Below are 15,147 nucleotides of genomic sequence, written 5' to 3'. Positions count from 1 at the left end.
GAAATAACTCTTCTCATTTCGCCATTTCAAATACGATTACAAAAAGTTCTCCACAAAAAGAGAAAGGCAAAGGGTCACAACATACTTAAATCAACTTACTACTGGATACTCTTAAAGAGGAAATCCTCGAAAAGCGGAAGCTGAAAAACACCAATATCATTCCGTGGTCTCGTAATGATATAACTTTCGCAAATTTGCGTGAAAAGCAATGATTTATTACTAATTCATCACAGAATAATCTTTGGAATTAATTACCAACAATTTAGAACAGGAATATTTTGTATCGCCAGTGTTCTTTTCATGTGGTTGTCTTCAAAAATATCCGCATTTAAAGTGTTTGAATAAAAAGCCCGAAGGGTAACGCCTGAATAGGGATCCTTAGGTTAGGGTGTTAGAACCACAATTCGCTTCAGCAATAAGCCTTTTCATAAATTATTTTGAGTGCAACGACTGTCTCTTCTCGAAACCATTACCAAGGTGATTAAATCCATTCAGTGTTACTTGTGCAGGGTGTCTGAAAAAAAAGTATCGAGCCGTACCACTTCTATAGAAAGAAAGGTTTTGTGTGTGTTTCACTAAATTTACAAAGTTTCTCTGTTTCACAAGCAACAACTTCTACTCAGAATCATGTTCGAGTTCGATTTTTTTTTCCGGACACCCTGTATAAACAGAGTAAACTTCTTATGAACTCCTCTGGGAATCAATCACTATGGCAATATTTTGAAAACGAGGTAAGAGAAGCTGTTTATTTGCTGAAGATGGTTACAAATTTTGCTTAAATAATCCCATTTCTTTCTTTTGCTAGGTATCAACAAAGAGCGCATCCCACAGTAAGTATACTTTGTTTCTATTCTCCATAAATTAGTATTCTACATAATTTCCTGAGTGCCCAGAAACGATCTCAATTAAAATTAACCAAAAAACTGCTTTGGACTGCCGAAAAACTGAAAATACCCCGTCCTAATTTTCCTGTCACCTGGCGCACCTTCTTATCTTAACCAAAACAAATTAAAACAATTGTTCCCACACTTTGAGTTTCGAAATTTCATGACGATTAGTCTATCATAGATTTAAATTTAGTTGACTAATATTTCGGCTCTTTTTGATGTAATCCAAAGACTGTAATATCATAAAAATTTACGTACATGCTTTCCTCTTTATCAAGAAGAAGTTCCTTGTTTTCTTATACCACAGTTGAAAATGAATTACTTGCGCTAAATACAATTGTAAATGTTGGACCACCAAGAGTGTTTTAATATTTTGCAATTAAAATATTAATGGTCGTTACAGCATCATTTGATATACAATGAATGGTTTTACAAAAAAAATAAATGTTCTTATCTTTTACTTTGAAAGCCTTGAAGAAAAGCTGATTTTGCAAGCCTAAAAAGAGGGCGGGGTGAATAATTACGAAAAGTTGCTGTATATTTCTGACTGTCCCCCCATTCCCCTAAAAACCCTTAATATTTTCATGAAAAAACAGCTGATAATTTTTTAAAAATTCACAAAGCCTAGGTAGATACACTCCATTGAGTTTCAAAGGTGAGACTCCTGGACGGGAAATGAAACCCCTTATTTTCCCATCCGGAACGCCCGCGCGTAGTTTTTACACAAACCCCGGATTGAAACTAATGGATTTCAAATAATGTAGTCCTCCAAAACAAAGGAGCCGCTAGATACAATCCGTCGTCATGATTACGGCGCGTTTTGGATGGGAAATAAGTGACTTCAATTTCTCTTGCCTGAGAAGGGTTAAAGTTTCGCCTCTAGCCCTTCGGGCTAGAAACTCAATGATATACTCTCCATGTTTGTAACTTGAAAAATAACTTTTGTAAACAACCTGTTTTCGGAATTTCATTTTCCTGATATTTTTTCTCGACAATACTTTTTAACAAAGGGTTGCTAAGCCCCATATATGAATATTTAGCCTTTTCTAATTAGGGACTAATTGTTTGTTTGGACTTAATGATATGCAAACGATGTCGAAATGATGACAGACTTGAATAGTAGAATGATCTATTCGATAAGTAGATGATTTCTCCCTTCCGTTACTAAAAATACTCGAGAAAAACGGAAATTCCACTGACTCCTGAGTCCAAAATTAGCAATATTTCATAAATATTTTTTCTGAAACAATCAACCAAGGAAAGCTTAAAAGATTAATATATAATTTTGAAATTGTATCAAATTGATCAAAATCTAAATTGAATTGAAGTTCGCAATAGAGTAATACCTGTTTTCGGAACTAGCTTTCCGGCATATTTCCGACTACCCTGTCCTTTCATTAGCATAAAAATTCTTCATTAACCAAGAATAATAAATGGAAGCTTGTGGCATTTCAAAAAACCCGACCGATGACACTGATTTAGAGTAATTAAGATAAAGAGGAAAGAGAGGCCACCTATTAATAACTTGAGTTGTGAAAACAGATTTCCTCTTTCCCAATATAAGCTTAATCTATTAATTATTTTGACACGGTGCAAAAGTAAAAAGAACATAAAAATTCATACAAGAATACCACCCACGCATAAGAATTCTAATCTTCATCTCTTTTTCAGAAATACAATGTAACAAGACAGATTTCGTCCACAATTTTGCAAACAAAGGTAAAACTTGTGAATATACAACTTTGGGCATAAAAAATCTTATGTCATTTCTTTGATACAAGTTAGATGATACATAAGGTAGATAAATCAAAATCGAGAAAATAATGACAAAACCACATCAAAACTAATTGTAATGACTTAATACATTCCAGAGGACCTTGATTTCAATTTCTCATTTTCTTCCAAGGAATGCTGTTATCAGATGCGGACTACAAGACACTGCGAGCATGTCAGCCAAAAGCTTGTAATAGACAAAGACCCGAAGTTAGTGTAACTTATGCAGAAGACAAACAGGGGAAATTATGGCTGATTTTTGATGCTTATAAGCTCAAAAAGAAAGGTACTGTCTTCAACGATCTATGTCAATTGATTTAATCTGAGCAAACACATAGTGTGCAGGGGGGGGGGTCAAGGTCCCACCTAAAATTTCAGGTCCCAGCACTTGAGAAACTCCCACCTGATAGTTGACTTTCCAAGTCCCACCTAAAATAGGGATTTTATTTAATAAAAATTTTTTAATTACCAAATTTCGATGTGCTGACCTCCCCTTCAATTTTTACTTGTTCACGGATAGGAAATGTAAAGCAATTCAATTCAACAACAACAAACTGTGATATGAATTTAAGTTTTTAATGCAGAGTTCTTTATCAATCCTTCATTTATAATCTAAGTCTTGTAACCTAAGGTTAACAAGAATAAAAAACTCAACAAAAATATTAAAACCTATATATGCTATATATTTCCATAAGAGTCCCACCTAAAGATTTCTAGTCCCACCTCAACCTATTTCCCCCACCTGAAAGTCCAAAATTTCAGACTCCCACCTGGCTGTTTTGGACCCAAAAATCCAAAACCCCCCCTGCAGAGTGGGGGGGGGGGGTGCATACTATGAACACCACCTTAAACAACGCCTTTCAAGACAGCCAAATTAATTACTATTGACTTTTTTATCCTCTGAATCTTTTAATAGGCTGTTGGGGCTATGCAGTACAAACAGAGATCAATTCCAAGCCTGAGACACTATACTTCAACTTTGATAAAAAGGTAAGAACCTTGAACGTCTTATTGTAGAGCAAAGCATAACCACTCAACAGCTGAAAAACTATCCCATTTGACCATGAATTTATTCGGTTTATTCAAATTCGGTTGACTTCCTCTAATTCGATCTTCACGGGGTCAAGAATTTTCTTTGGATTATAAAATGATTCGAATAATGGAAAGTATTTAATTAGCTTTCCAGGTTGAAAGGGACCAATCTTTTAATTTGAATAACAGAAAGATTTAAATAAAAGAAGTTCGAATTAGAGAAGGTTGACTGTATTATATTGATGTCGATGCCAAAAAAGCCTAACCCAGAAAAAATCTAATTTTCAATTGGTAAACCTTTGTTTTAGGATGCATACTTTCAGCATTTTCTGAACGTACAACTTGGTACAAAGTACAACTTTACAACAACCGCCCTACCAAATGGAGGTTCATCTACAATGATCACTCTCTCACCAAGTAAGATATTTTAAATCATCTCTTCTCCATCTTCGAGACATCTAAGCCCTCAATTTTTAAATTTGTTTTAGAGGCAGTTAGAGGGTCTATTTTGACAGCTACTTTAAATTGGATGAATTGAATGAACGTTCTACTCGTTTACAGTTTACCCTTTAGAGATAAGTAATATCAGGAAAATCACTTACGACGTAAAGTTGCTGGTTTTTATACAGCCCCAGGCCATACATTCATATCTGCATATGCAGTGGAAGTTAAAGTTTCGGTTGGTTACTGTTAGCTAAAGCCATCTGAAAACGAACACAAAAGAATTCATCAAAATTGATATCAACGAAACAAAGAGCAGATGAATGTCAATGTAAAAGGATCTCCGAAAATCCTGTGTAGCATGACTCGGCTGCACTGCTTTTTTTAAGTCATTTATTTTTCATTTTAGCTGTTTGCGAATTAGAAGTAATAGAAGCAATATACTACAGTAAGCAAAAGACGTTTTTTTATTTTATACTAAAGGTTTTGTTTTTACATAAGTGTTCCCGTTTCATATCAGACACATATTTCATATTAGGGCAGTGTCTGTCTATTGATATATTATGCTGATATAAGCAAAAAATGTTTTCTCTTCCTCTTTTTGACCAATCTTGCTCCACATCTGTGTCAATCCAATGTGAAAAAACTTGTGAATTAAAATTGACGAGTAAGCAAACGAAATCACTCTTATCTAAAAACAAAACCTTTAAGGGCTCTGACCATAGTGAATTTTTCATAATTGCCGTGTTTAAAATGTGTTTTCTGACTGATGTAACCAACAAAACTATAGCATGTTATACATTTTCTATTAGACAAACTATTCCGGAATCTGAAAATTCAAAAATTGCATTGAAAAAGTTTGATGAAGAAGAAAATGAAGACTTTTGCGAGGAAGAGTATTTCAACTTTGAAGAGCTTAGTTTCGGCGGAGAAAAAACATTTTGAAAAATTTTTCGCAGTAAATGGTGTATCTTTTACCGAACAATAAAAATTTTTGCGGAAAATTTTTGTAAATGCTTCTTTGTCTCGAAATCTTCAAAATAGTGGTTTTTCATCAATTTTTCATCTGGATTTTGCTTAAAAAAACAGTCATAACTTTTGACACATCTTTTTAGAAAAATTTTCCGCAAAATTTAAAATAGTTCAATTCTTTGCGGACAGTTTGAAAAAAGTTCGAAACAAAAAGGTTAATTACCCATTAAAACTTAGCACTTTTTATAAAAGAAGGTGATGCAACATATTATTAACGTCTTTTTAAAGTTCATAACGTCATTTTTGCAATCAAGTTCTTAATTACTCTTAAGGGATTTGATTAAAAAGCAATTTATAAAGGCAATTCTTTGTTAAAAGTGTTAAAGAATCTAAAACATAACTTTTATGTTTCAGATACTAAAATCAATTTTCTGACTATGGTCAGAGCCCTTAAGTTAAATTCAGTCCGTCATCAAATTAATACAGAAGAGCGGACATTCTGAAAGACCGCCACCTTATAAGTAGCGGACAAAATATTTCCCCCGGTCGTTTTACTAATATTTTCCTTAATGCTTTAGCAAAATGCCTTAGACTGTGATTTTATGTTTGCAACAACCTAGTGGATTTATTTTAAAGATTTAGGGCCGTAACTCAGGACTCTTCGATTGCCATGCATCTCTGAAGTTTGTACAAAATAAATTCCAAACCTTCATGATGTTTTTTTTTCTCGTAGAAATTCAAAAGAAGGAGATCTTTGATGGATGCTCTTCTCCAGGTAGCTCGTTTTTCATATTCTATGTAACCCTGAAAAACAAAAAGAAACTTGAATTTAAATAAAGAGACATCACACTACAGGCATGAACATGATATAGTAAATCTTGTTTCGAAATACACAGAGAGAATAAAAAATCTTCTTGGTCTATAAGGGCTCTTTTTTATCCCCACTTATTCAGCAGAGTTTATTAGTCTGAAGCTTAAAGAAAAGGTTCCCGTTAAAGCACACTTACTACTACAATTCACTATGATTTAGCTCGATGAGGGCATTATGTAACAACCGAATCATGTTCTCAAGAGAAGAAAACAAATCTTACAAGAAATACATCAAATCGAATTGAAAATGAATCTTTTTTTTCAGATTATGTATCGCGGAAAGCAATTGCGGGAGAAATTTGCAAACTGTTTCCTGACAATCCGCTGGCAAGAATGGCTTATACTAAGAACAACTTGATAGAAGTTGGATGTAAGTTCAAGTTAAAACATTCAAATGATACAAAACAAACTGCTCGACTTTGATGAGGCCAAACCACCAAACAAATTGATTGACAGTGATTTCTGACTCTAAGCGTCGAAGTTGTGTATGTTTGCCATGATATCGAGGAGAGAATATCTTAACATCTAATTGCCAAGCCTCCAAATCCCGCTAAAAATGAAAGATTTGAATCAACCAAAAGAATTTTATTTAATTTGACAATATTATTTCTAATACTTTGTATAAAATTTGTAGTTAAATATTTTCACTATGTTAAAATAGATAGATAGGTGTCTGGTTCAATTGGTAGAACTCTAAAAATAATAAGAAAAAATTTCATCTTACCCTTGGAATGGTAGTTCTAGGAAAAGTTACAATTGATTTGGTGTTGCCTTTTTATCGAATCCAAATGAGAGAAACGTTTTGTAAAAGACTTAAGTTTTGTCATTTGCAATGAAATTTTATCTAATCATCATTATTATAATTTAGACATTGTTTTATAGAATAGAACAGAACACAGCTTTACATATGAAAATTACAGAATCTTCCTTTTTTATGTATCTTCCTTTGTTCTCGGTGCCACTGAAACTCATTTTTATTTTTAGTAATCATGGATAAGACCTTTTTTCGAGCCTTTTTCCGTCATCGGACTTTGGCCCTCGGAATTGTGTAGAATAATGGTAAAAAGAACGCCATTCTTTCTAAAATTCAGCTGATGGCAAGAATAGTATTTTGAAAGCTTACAAATGTGTTTTCTTTATAATAATTATTATTTGTTCTAAAAAAATTGGAATATTTACATCCAAAGACACAAAAAATATTTTGGTGGAGGAAAGAAACAAACAATCAAAATCTGAAATAAATTAAATACCAAAAAGAAACACAAACTAGCCTGAAACAGAATAACAAATATTATTGAGCTGAGATTTAGAATCTTTTATTTGTGTTCTAAGAAACTTGGACGGTGATCTAAAGCAGCGGACAATCGATTCGGAAAGTTGATTTACAATTCTTGCCTTATTCTTTGAGCAAATTTGATTTAATTTCAAAAGGGGAAAACATAAACGTCACCCAAAATCACTCATAAATTTTCAATACGTATCCAAGAAAATAATTAAAAAACCATAAAAATTGAGAAAATTATCTAATTCCAAACATAAATAGGATAATGCTAGTTTGATTGATTATACACGTGTAGGCAAAGTGCAGTGAGTGGTTAGGTTAGTTAACCTGAAAGTTCATCATCTTCAAATATGTGATTCAATGATATGGTTTTCACCAGCGGCGCAATACCGTAAGAGTCGTTATCAAAATGGCCAGTGTAAGAGATGCCAATTTTAATTGACTCGGTTTTTTTTCCTGCAAAGAGCCTGCCTCAATACCAGTAATTTGTGAAAATTCTTTACATAATAAAAAGTTAATGCCGGTTTCAAAATCCAAAAATATCATATCGTAACTAGAAGATTTTTTGAATGGAACAAGTTCAATTTAGTGCGTTTCAAGGAAGGAAGCTTCTTCGCCTTTGTTCATGACACGAATGTGAAATTCTTTCATCGTTTTTTCCAGTTCGTCCTTGTTACCAGAAAAGTAGGCAGCCAGGGCGTTGTGCAGAATCAATAATTGTTTTCGCATTACCTTCACCTAAAGTTATTTCAAGGAATCAAAGTTTATAACAGCAAAGCCAAGAAAAACGTAAAAAAATCTTTTCGAATCTGTGAAAAAACTTATCAGTAAAAAATGATCAAAAAACAAGTAATTATAAATCGCACTGTTAGGATAGAAATATAAGCTAAGAGTATCCAGACACGTATTAAGAAAGTGCAAAATAAAAACAAAAAACGACTGGATAAAGAAGAGAGGGGTAATGAGTGTATAATAGTAGTATAAGAGAGAATCAACGTCCAAAACCTACCTTATTCTCTTCGAGAAATTTCATTTTAATTTGAAGATTGTTTCGTAAAGATTCGAATTTCTCTTTGTGCTCGTTGAATTCTTTTCTAGCTTGTTCCGTTTTCATTGATTGTCCGACCGCCTCATGTGCTTCCAAATCCGTCCGGTAGGCATCATACTCGATACGACAATTCTCGTAATCTCGAATCGTTTGAATCGTGTCCTCGATCGTTTTAGTCGATAAAGTCCAAAGATTCTCGTTGAAAAATGTAAGAGCTGAAATCAAGGCGTCACCATTTTTAGAGACGACTTTCTGCAATTCAGCATTTTGTGAAAATTCTTCCTGCAAATCAGGAGACTTGACAGCTAGCTCATTGAAAGCTTCACCCATCAGCTTTTGAGTGACCAAAATATTTTGAAATTGACTTTGAAATTGTTTAGAAAGTTTTAACAAATTGGTGTAGCGCAGTTGCATTTCTTTTAAGCCTTGGATATGTTTTTCCAATTCGGTATCCACGGTCCGTGTTCGACGGCCCATTTTTTCGGACACCATCTGTTTGGTGTATTTGTACGTTGACATGGTCCATTTCTTTAGAGCTTCTAATTTGACGCCAGCATCAGCACCCTTTACCAGTTGGGTTCCTTGAGGTTGGGGAGCATTGTACCCTCCTGGTTGCTGTTGTTGATTCCCATAGCCAGATGGTGCCATATTGTGTGATGATGAGCTGTAAGACGATGGTGGTTGAGGATTTCCGAAAGGTGATTGAAGTGTGTTCGGAGTCGCTGAAGAAATCAAGACAGACAAGTTAGTTCAGTGAAAATTCTAATGTTTTCCCCCCTTCTACATGAAATTCTCTGCCACACAACACGAACCTTATAATATTACGTGTAGAATCTTTTAATGTAAAAAACACTATATTATTTTGAAGAAAATGAGCTTAACACATTTATAGAAATATTATAGACATGAACAAAGAGCTTCTTTTTCTTCCTTCGTTGCGATAAAAATCGATCAAACAGAAGTCTCTCTTATTATAGCGCAAATATTGAGATAACGAAATTTGTGTTGTGATGGAATAAGAGAAAGAGAGAGAGGGGGCACGTGGGTATGAATCACCAGAACAAGATGTTCGAATAATTCAACGGAACTATATATCTACCACAATGAAAGGAAAAAAATATTTGAAAAACTATAGAAAATAGGGGGTCAAGAAAATCTAAAAAAAAATAGGAGATGTTCAAAGTTTTGCTCAGGTTATGGAAATATCGCTATCTTTTCAGACATGATTTCCAGTTGAGAAAATTCAAGACATCTTGTAAAATGCATTCTCTGGCGATACAAAAGAAACACTGACAAACTGCGTTGCGTGTATGAGGTGTTTGATGAGTAAAATACGTGCTTGATTTAGAACCTTCATAAAAAGCAAGTGTCAATTTCTCCTTTATGGTAAGTATATTTCGTGTATGCGAAATTGTGTAAGTAGTGTTTTAGTGAAATGCAAAGTGTAAAGAATGTTAGGTTATGCTATTATATGTTATATGTAATAGAATGTAATGAGATTTTCGCTTGGACTTCTCTCTATCATAATATCAAATCCGCTTTTAATTAACTAAACAATATTGTTACTCTAAACTGCAGGGTATACGTGCAATAACTTTTGATTCGCCTCAAAATAATGACTGTATGAAAAATGTAGCCTCCAAAACGACCATAATACCACAAACATTTTTCCCATCTTTTGGGAATAATTCGAGGTTATCTGGGGTTCTAATAGATATGAATAGAAGCCTTAGCACTTTCGAAAGATATTTTCCCTTTTAGAAATAATCATAGCTCAATGTGTTAAGGACTTTTCTTGCATTATATTCACTTCGTTGAAGGCTGCCTTCTCAACTTTTCCCTCAGTCTAATTCGAGCCTCACCCTGTAAAATGGAGACCAATGCAGTTTCCTAAATCTTAAGGCTGGGGGTTTTGATGCAGACTAAAGAGGGGGTTTTGAACGGGGCATAGTGTGCAGATGGGTCCCAGAGGGATCCAGCCCTCAGCATTTTTCAGGGGGGGGTGCATTCTATGCGGGGTGGGATGGACAGGAGCCCTTCCCTTTCTACTCAGAGTACACCTTTCTTGAAACTTATTGCGCTATATCTACATGTAACATCATCACATCATCACAAATCTTAAATTTCGAATTTTCAATTTTTTTTTCAGCAGCTAAGGTAGTCCGTATAAAAGTGAGTAATCTTTTAAAAGTACATAAAAACGAAAGTGAAATCTCTCTTGATCTACTTGACTTGATTCTTTCTTCACAAACAAAACTATTTCATGGTGATGCTCAAAGTTTTGCATCGTTGGTTTGATTACCAGAAAAATCATTTTTTCAACCCGGAACTCCTTAGAAATCGCCGGAACAGCCGAAAGCCGGCTTAAAACAGGTTCTTCTATTTTCTTCTCAACAGATTTTCAGATTTTTTGCACAGTAATTCCCAAAATGTTTGTAGCCCAATTTTGGAAGAAAAACATTATCTGTTTGCCAAAATCAGGGATCAGTCTCCTTTTTCATGCCCTTTTAGCATTTGGCTATTAGACACTACCCCTCCTTAAAATCACTAAAATTTGGTCTTACAATTTGATCCCAACCAGGTGGGGGGGGGGGGGGGGGGTCGGTAGTAAAATCTCAGACATAATGACGTTTACTACGGTGGTAGTGTGACGAAAATCAAAAACAATTTTACTACCCAGGTTAGTTAATACTAAAATGGGTGGTATCTACGTGTTAAATGTTGAAAAAATTTTACTATCTGGGTAGTTAAAACTGGTAAAATTAGCATATTTTAGCTATTTTTGTAATTCTTTTAATTTTTTGGATGACTTTTCTGAAAAATCTGAAAATTTTTATAACTTGAAAAATTTTTCTGTTGGAAAGTTGTTTGCTACCAGGATAGTAAAATAACTCTTCAAAGAGTCTGGGTGGTGGTATGTAAAAATTCGTAAAAATCCTTTTACTACTCATATATGTCTGAGATTTTACTACCGACCCCCCCTGTCCCAACAACCATTTGTAGTTTTAAACCATAGAAGCTTTATTTTTGTTTTCATTGAAATATAAAGTTCATAACATAAAGCTTTTGGCCTTGTATCCGATAACCTCAGAGCAGATTGTGCATTTTCTGGCCCAGTATGCTAAAGCTCTAAAGGAACGCGGGCGAAAATATGCAATCTGAAGCATATGGTTGCACATCTGTACGCAGATTGTGTTGTATTCTATTTTAAGAAGAACAGGCCTGACTCGACTGAGTGCAATGGCCGACAATATTTGTCGGAGGAAAAAGTTCCTCAATCAATACCCCTGTAGAATTTTTTGGAATAGCCCCAATTCAACTTTCTTAATAGTTGTTTTGGAGAATGCGACGACCTATTGAATAACTGATTACTCCACAACAGTTACCTAGAGACAAGATAATTTATCACGTTTTTATTGGCTAAGGGAAAGTAATGTATGTGGAGTAATTTGTTATTTAATAGGCTGTCACGTTCTCTAAAACAATTATTGCACCCTTAGCTTATGAGATCTAAACGCGCAATTATATGGCTATAGAAAATGTAAGAATTTTTGGATGCAATTACACACTTTTCACTATAAATCTGAATGAGCAGTAAGCATCTAAATGCATGCTTAACTAGTCTTTCATTTGAAAAAACTTTATTTGCTTCTGACTACTTTGTTGAATTTTGAAAGCCTTGGGTTTATCTTGCTCAGAATTTTTTATAGAATTTTCCCCTTTTGGCCATGTATTTCAGTGTAGCTGGAACCTCGATAATCCAGGATTAGAAAAAGCTATACCTGTTATCTTATTTCTTTAAAAAATCAACAAGCCATCAACATTGATAAATTACACACATTTCCTCTGAAACCTTTAAAATTATCTGTCATTATGACTTTCTTGAAGCTGTTCCGAAATTAACCAATCGGGTTATGTATCGGAATCCCTATGGGAGTTCTTTTCCAAGATATGTAAAATAGCTAAGTCTGCAAAATAACTTTTCCCGGGGGTTTGAGGATAAACAGAACTGTTATCATTTGTTTTTTATTTAACCATATATTTAAATTTGCGCTCAAAAATACTTAAATAAATAAGTTAATAATATTCAATATACTACCGTGAGTGGTCCTAAATCCAACAGCCCTGCCTAATTCCGATGGGGTCTTTCAAAGATACAAACTAAAATAAAAACAAACCTTTTGCTGTGGCGCAACACAGATACCAAAGCGTCAACTAAACTGAAAGATTTGATATATTGAATCCATTAAATCAAATAACATTTGTTAACATTTTAAACACAAACAACGGATTCAGAATAAAAGGTAATTATTTAAAATTGCTGATAATTTTTACAACTCACACTTTTTTTATCACATTGATTAACATCGTGACATTTTAAAGCCATTGTTGGATGTTTTGTTTCAAGAGTTCTTGCAATAGTTTATCGTTCAACTTGGAGAGGGAGTGTTTGTAAACATAGAATTTTTTTTAATAACAGTTATTTGGGGGGTCGGAATTAGGCAGGGCTGTCGGATTTAGGACAACTCACAGTATTTGTATCTCTCAGAAAATAAACACTTACAGAATGACATAGTTTATCATTTGGAATACCCCCGTGTTTAGACCATTCTATCGTGGGCGCAAAATAGGGCGCAAACTAAGTAGCACCCTCAGTGCAAGATTGCCGCCTCATCTTTATTCGCCCTCGCCAAAACGCAAGCTAATCATTTTTTTCTCACGCGCTCAAGCTCAAGGGGAAAAGGAAAGTGATCGATATTCTTTGAAGGAAAACGTCAGAAACAAACCCAAAGACCAAAAGATGTATTTTGTTGTTGAGAATCGATCCTGTGAAGATGAAAAAATTTCTGCTATGCGTTTTTTTCGGAGCGCTGAAAAACTCTAATTACGATCTTCCTTAAGGTAAAGATGTTGCAAGATTTGGGTTAGCAAGGCAAAAATTGCTAAAAAACTGGTAAAATCGTAATCCTCAAAAATCAAAGTTTCCGCCTCACTGCATTTGCACGATTTTAAAAATGAGAACTCTTTTATCTGCTCAAGCAATCTTAACCTGGGCTGGATTTGTAAACCTGCAATTGCACCTAGGCGTAAATTTCAGCAGTGCAATTGCATGCTTACGGACGACCCTGCTAATTCCCCGGACTCCTGGGATTTTCTTGTTGCGTGGATCAGTGTGTCACAAACAGCGATATTTCGATTGCACGGAAGCGCTTCAAAACACCAGCTTTTTTGGAGTTTTGTCTCGTTTACCCAAACGCTTCAATCTCGCATAGGGGTCAAGACTAGAACCCCCAATACGAGACATTTGCCTGACCGAAAAAAAATAATGAAATATAATATAATACATTATATTTGATTGTCATTTGTCAAAAGATATTTCTTTATTTTATGAATAATCTGCTGTGTTGCTTCGCCACTCACCCCCGGATTGTTTTAGTAGGCACTTCAGTCACATAAATAAAAACACGTGTATATGTTGAAGCCGATTACTGTGGACTGAACGAAATTGCAATTGCATAAATTATTGTGGAAGTGAACGCTTTAGACGAATGTTTGGGAAATAAAAAAGACAACTTTTGTGAGAATGTTGAGTTTTGTTTATATGACTGTTTGTGACGCACTGTGGATTTTAACATTTCTTTTTGAGACTTACCCGGGATTGAACGTGCGGGCCGCGCAACGAGGAATTAGCAGGGTCGTGCTTACAGCCTCTGGCCGTCTCTCATCTCGGTGCTGCTGGCTGCTGTCCAGGTAAGTGTCATCTCAGTAGAGAACGCATTTTTGAGATGGGAAATTGCACATACAGTTCTATCAGGCTATCTACAGAATACACCTCGTCTTGCTAGATTCTTAAATATGGCCTGCACCCTACAGTACCATCCTAGACAGAGTTTGTTGCTTTATTATATTAAACTAAACTGACTAAAAGTCTAAAATCAAGAGGACTTATAAATCTTTTACCTGAGCATGATTGTTAGTAAAAAACCTTTTAAATTAAAAATGTTAGTCAGAGGAGAAATCTACCTTTGTAACTACTAGAAAGGGAGTAAGAAGAGTTTGGTTGCGCTGCAGGTTGTTGAAACGGTGATACACCTTCATCAGTTTGCATTCGAAGCCTGGATCGGTTGAAACTCGATCCTGATTGCATATCAGTTGCCTCTTTTATCATGTCTTCCATTGAATGATCTGGACCTGAGTCTAGGATCGGGGTCTCTCGCTCATAACCGTTTCTCTGGGGAAAAGTTGGAGGAATATACCCACCGATATTTCCCTCGCCTTGAGCCGCCATCTTGAAATATAACACAACACATCCGCGCTTTGCAATTTCTGATTTCGTCAACAAAAAAAATCTTTCTAAAAGGCGGCATAAGTAGGATTACGCCCTTCGGGCGGACGGACTATACTATCTGCGAGAACAGGTTTAGTTAGGGGAGGGGGCAGTTAGGATGTTGATATAGCATTATTATACTGACTTTGATTTGTCAATTGCTGACTCTAGTAGTATTTCTAGGCTGTCTAAACATGTCTATTACCAAAAGAGAGGATTAGACTTAAGGATTTCAAACTTTGGGTTTTCTGGATGAAAATTATCTGATTCCATCGATGCTGATTCTCAACAACGGTATAAAATATGATTTTGACGACAGTTTATGCGTATTAAAAGTCGCGGTGTAACATTGTAGCCAAACCACTCTAAAAAAACGTTTGTAAAAAACAAATCTAACTTACTTGGACACCTAAGCAATGCTGATATGATGGGCATCACACCTCCATATCTCGAACTTCGATTTCAAAAACGACGTCTTTTACAATATCGTAAATAAAAGATTGATAGAAGAACA

General features: G+C 34.9%; 2 protein-coding genes across 4 annotated transcripts; one reads left to right on the top strand and one right to left on the bottom strand.

Annotated features, from left to right (window-relative positions):
- The first annotated feature begins 2,564 nt into the window (after positions 1-2,564).
- LOC136806953 (uncharacterized) lies at positions 2,565-6,639 on the top strand. The gene is made up of 7 exons (XM_067063531.1): positions 2,565-2,606; positions 2,794-2,946; positions 3,577-3,650; positions 4,001-4,109; positions 4,543-4,581; positions 5,839-5,880; positions 6,241-6,639. The coding sequence occupies exons 2-7, from the start codon at positions 2,796-2,798 to the stop codon at positions 6,396-6,398; spliced, it is 573 nt and encodes a 190-aa protein (XP_066919632.1). The 5' UTR covers positions 2,565-2,606; positions 2,794-2,795; the 3' UTR covers positions 6,399-6,639.
- Positions 6,640-7,084: 445 nt separating this feature from the next.
- On the bottom strand, positions 7,085-15,135 carry LOC136806952 (arfaptin-2-like). Of its 3 annotated transcripts, none has more exons than XM_067063528.1 (3): positions 15,035-15,135; positions 8,267-9,027; positions 7,085-7,995 (listed from the first exon to the last, which is right to left on the bottom strand). In XM_067063528.1, exons 1-3 carry the CDS (start codon positions 15,066-15,068, stop codon positions 7,843-7,845), a joined length of 948 nt encoding a protein of 315 aa, XP_066919629.1. In that variant the 5' UTR covers positions 15,069-15,135; the 3' UTR covers positions 7,085-7,842. The 3 variants fall into 3 exon arrangements, with proteins under 3 accessions (XP_066919629.1, XP_066919628.1, XP_066919631.1); XM_067063527.1 differs by lacking the exon at positions 15,035-15,135 and adding an exon at positions 14,330-14,629; XM_067063530.1 differs by lacking the exon at positions 15,035-15,135 and adding an exon at positions 14,567-14,629.
- Between the last annotated feature and the right edge of the window lie 12 nt (positions 15,136-15,147).

This window comes from Clytia hemisphaerica, unplaced genomic scaffold (assembly GCF_902728285.1).
Source record: "Clytia hemisphaerica strain Z4C2 unplaced genomic scaffold, Clytia hemisphaerica genome assembly, whole genome shotgun sequence".
In the NCBI taxonomy this organism is placed as follows: Eukaryota; Metazoa; Cnidaria; class Hydrozoa; order Leptothecata; family Clytiidae; genus Clytia; species Clytia hemisphaerica.
This window is presented reverse-complemented; position numbering and strand designations above follow the sequence as displayed.

Excerpts from the sequence above, each read along its gene's own strand:
- LOC136806953 (XM_067063531.1), top strand. The coding sequence starts at position 2,796 with ATGCTGTTATCAGATGCGGACTACAAGACACTGCGAGCATGTCAGCCA. Across the intron at positions 2,947-3,576 it reads TTATAAGCTCAAAAAGAAAG|GCTGTTGGGGCTATGCAGTA; the intron begins GTACTGTCTTCA and ends ATCTTTTAATAG. Across the intron at positions 3,651-4,000 it reads ACTTCAACTTTGATAAAAAG|GATGCATACTTTCAGCATTT; the intron begins GTAAGAACCTTG and ends CCTTTGTTTTAG.
- LOC136806952 (XM_067063527.1), bottom strand. The coding sequence starts at position 14,594 with ATGGCGGCTCAAGGCGAGGGAAATATCGGTGGGTATATTCCTCCAACT. Across the intron at positions 9,028-14,329 it reads CCTTTCTAGTAGTTACAAAG|CGACTCCGAACACACTTCAA; the intron begins GTAGATTTCTCC and ends TGATTTCTTCAG. Across the intron at positions 7,996-8,266 it reads AATTTCTCGAAGAGAATAAG|GTGAAGGTAATGCGAAAACA; the intron begins GTAGGTTTTGGA and ends AAATAACTTTAG.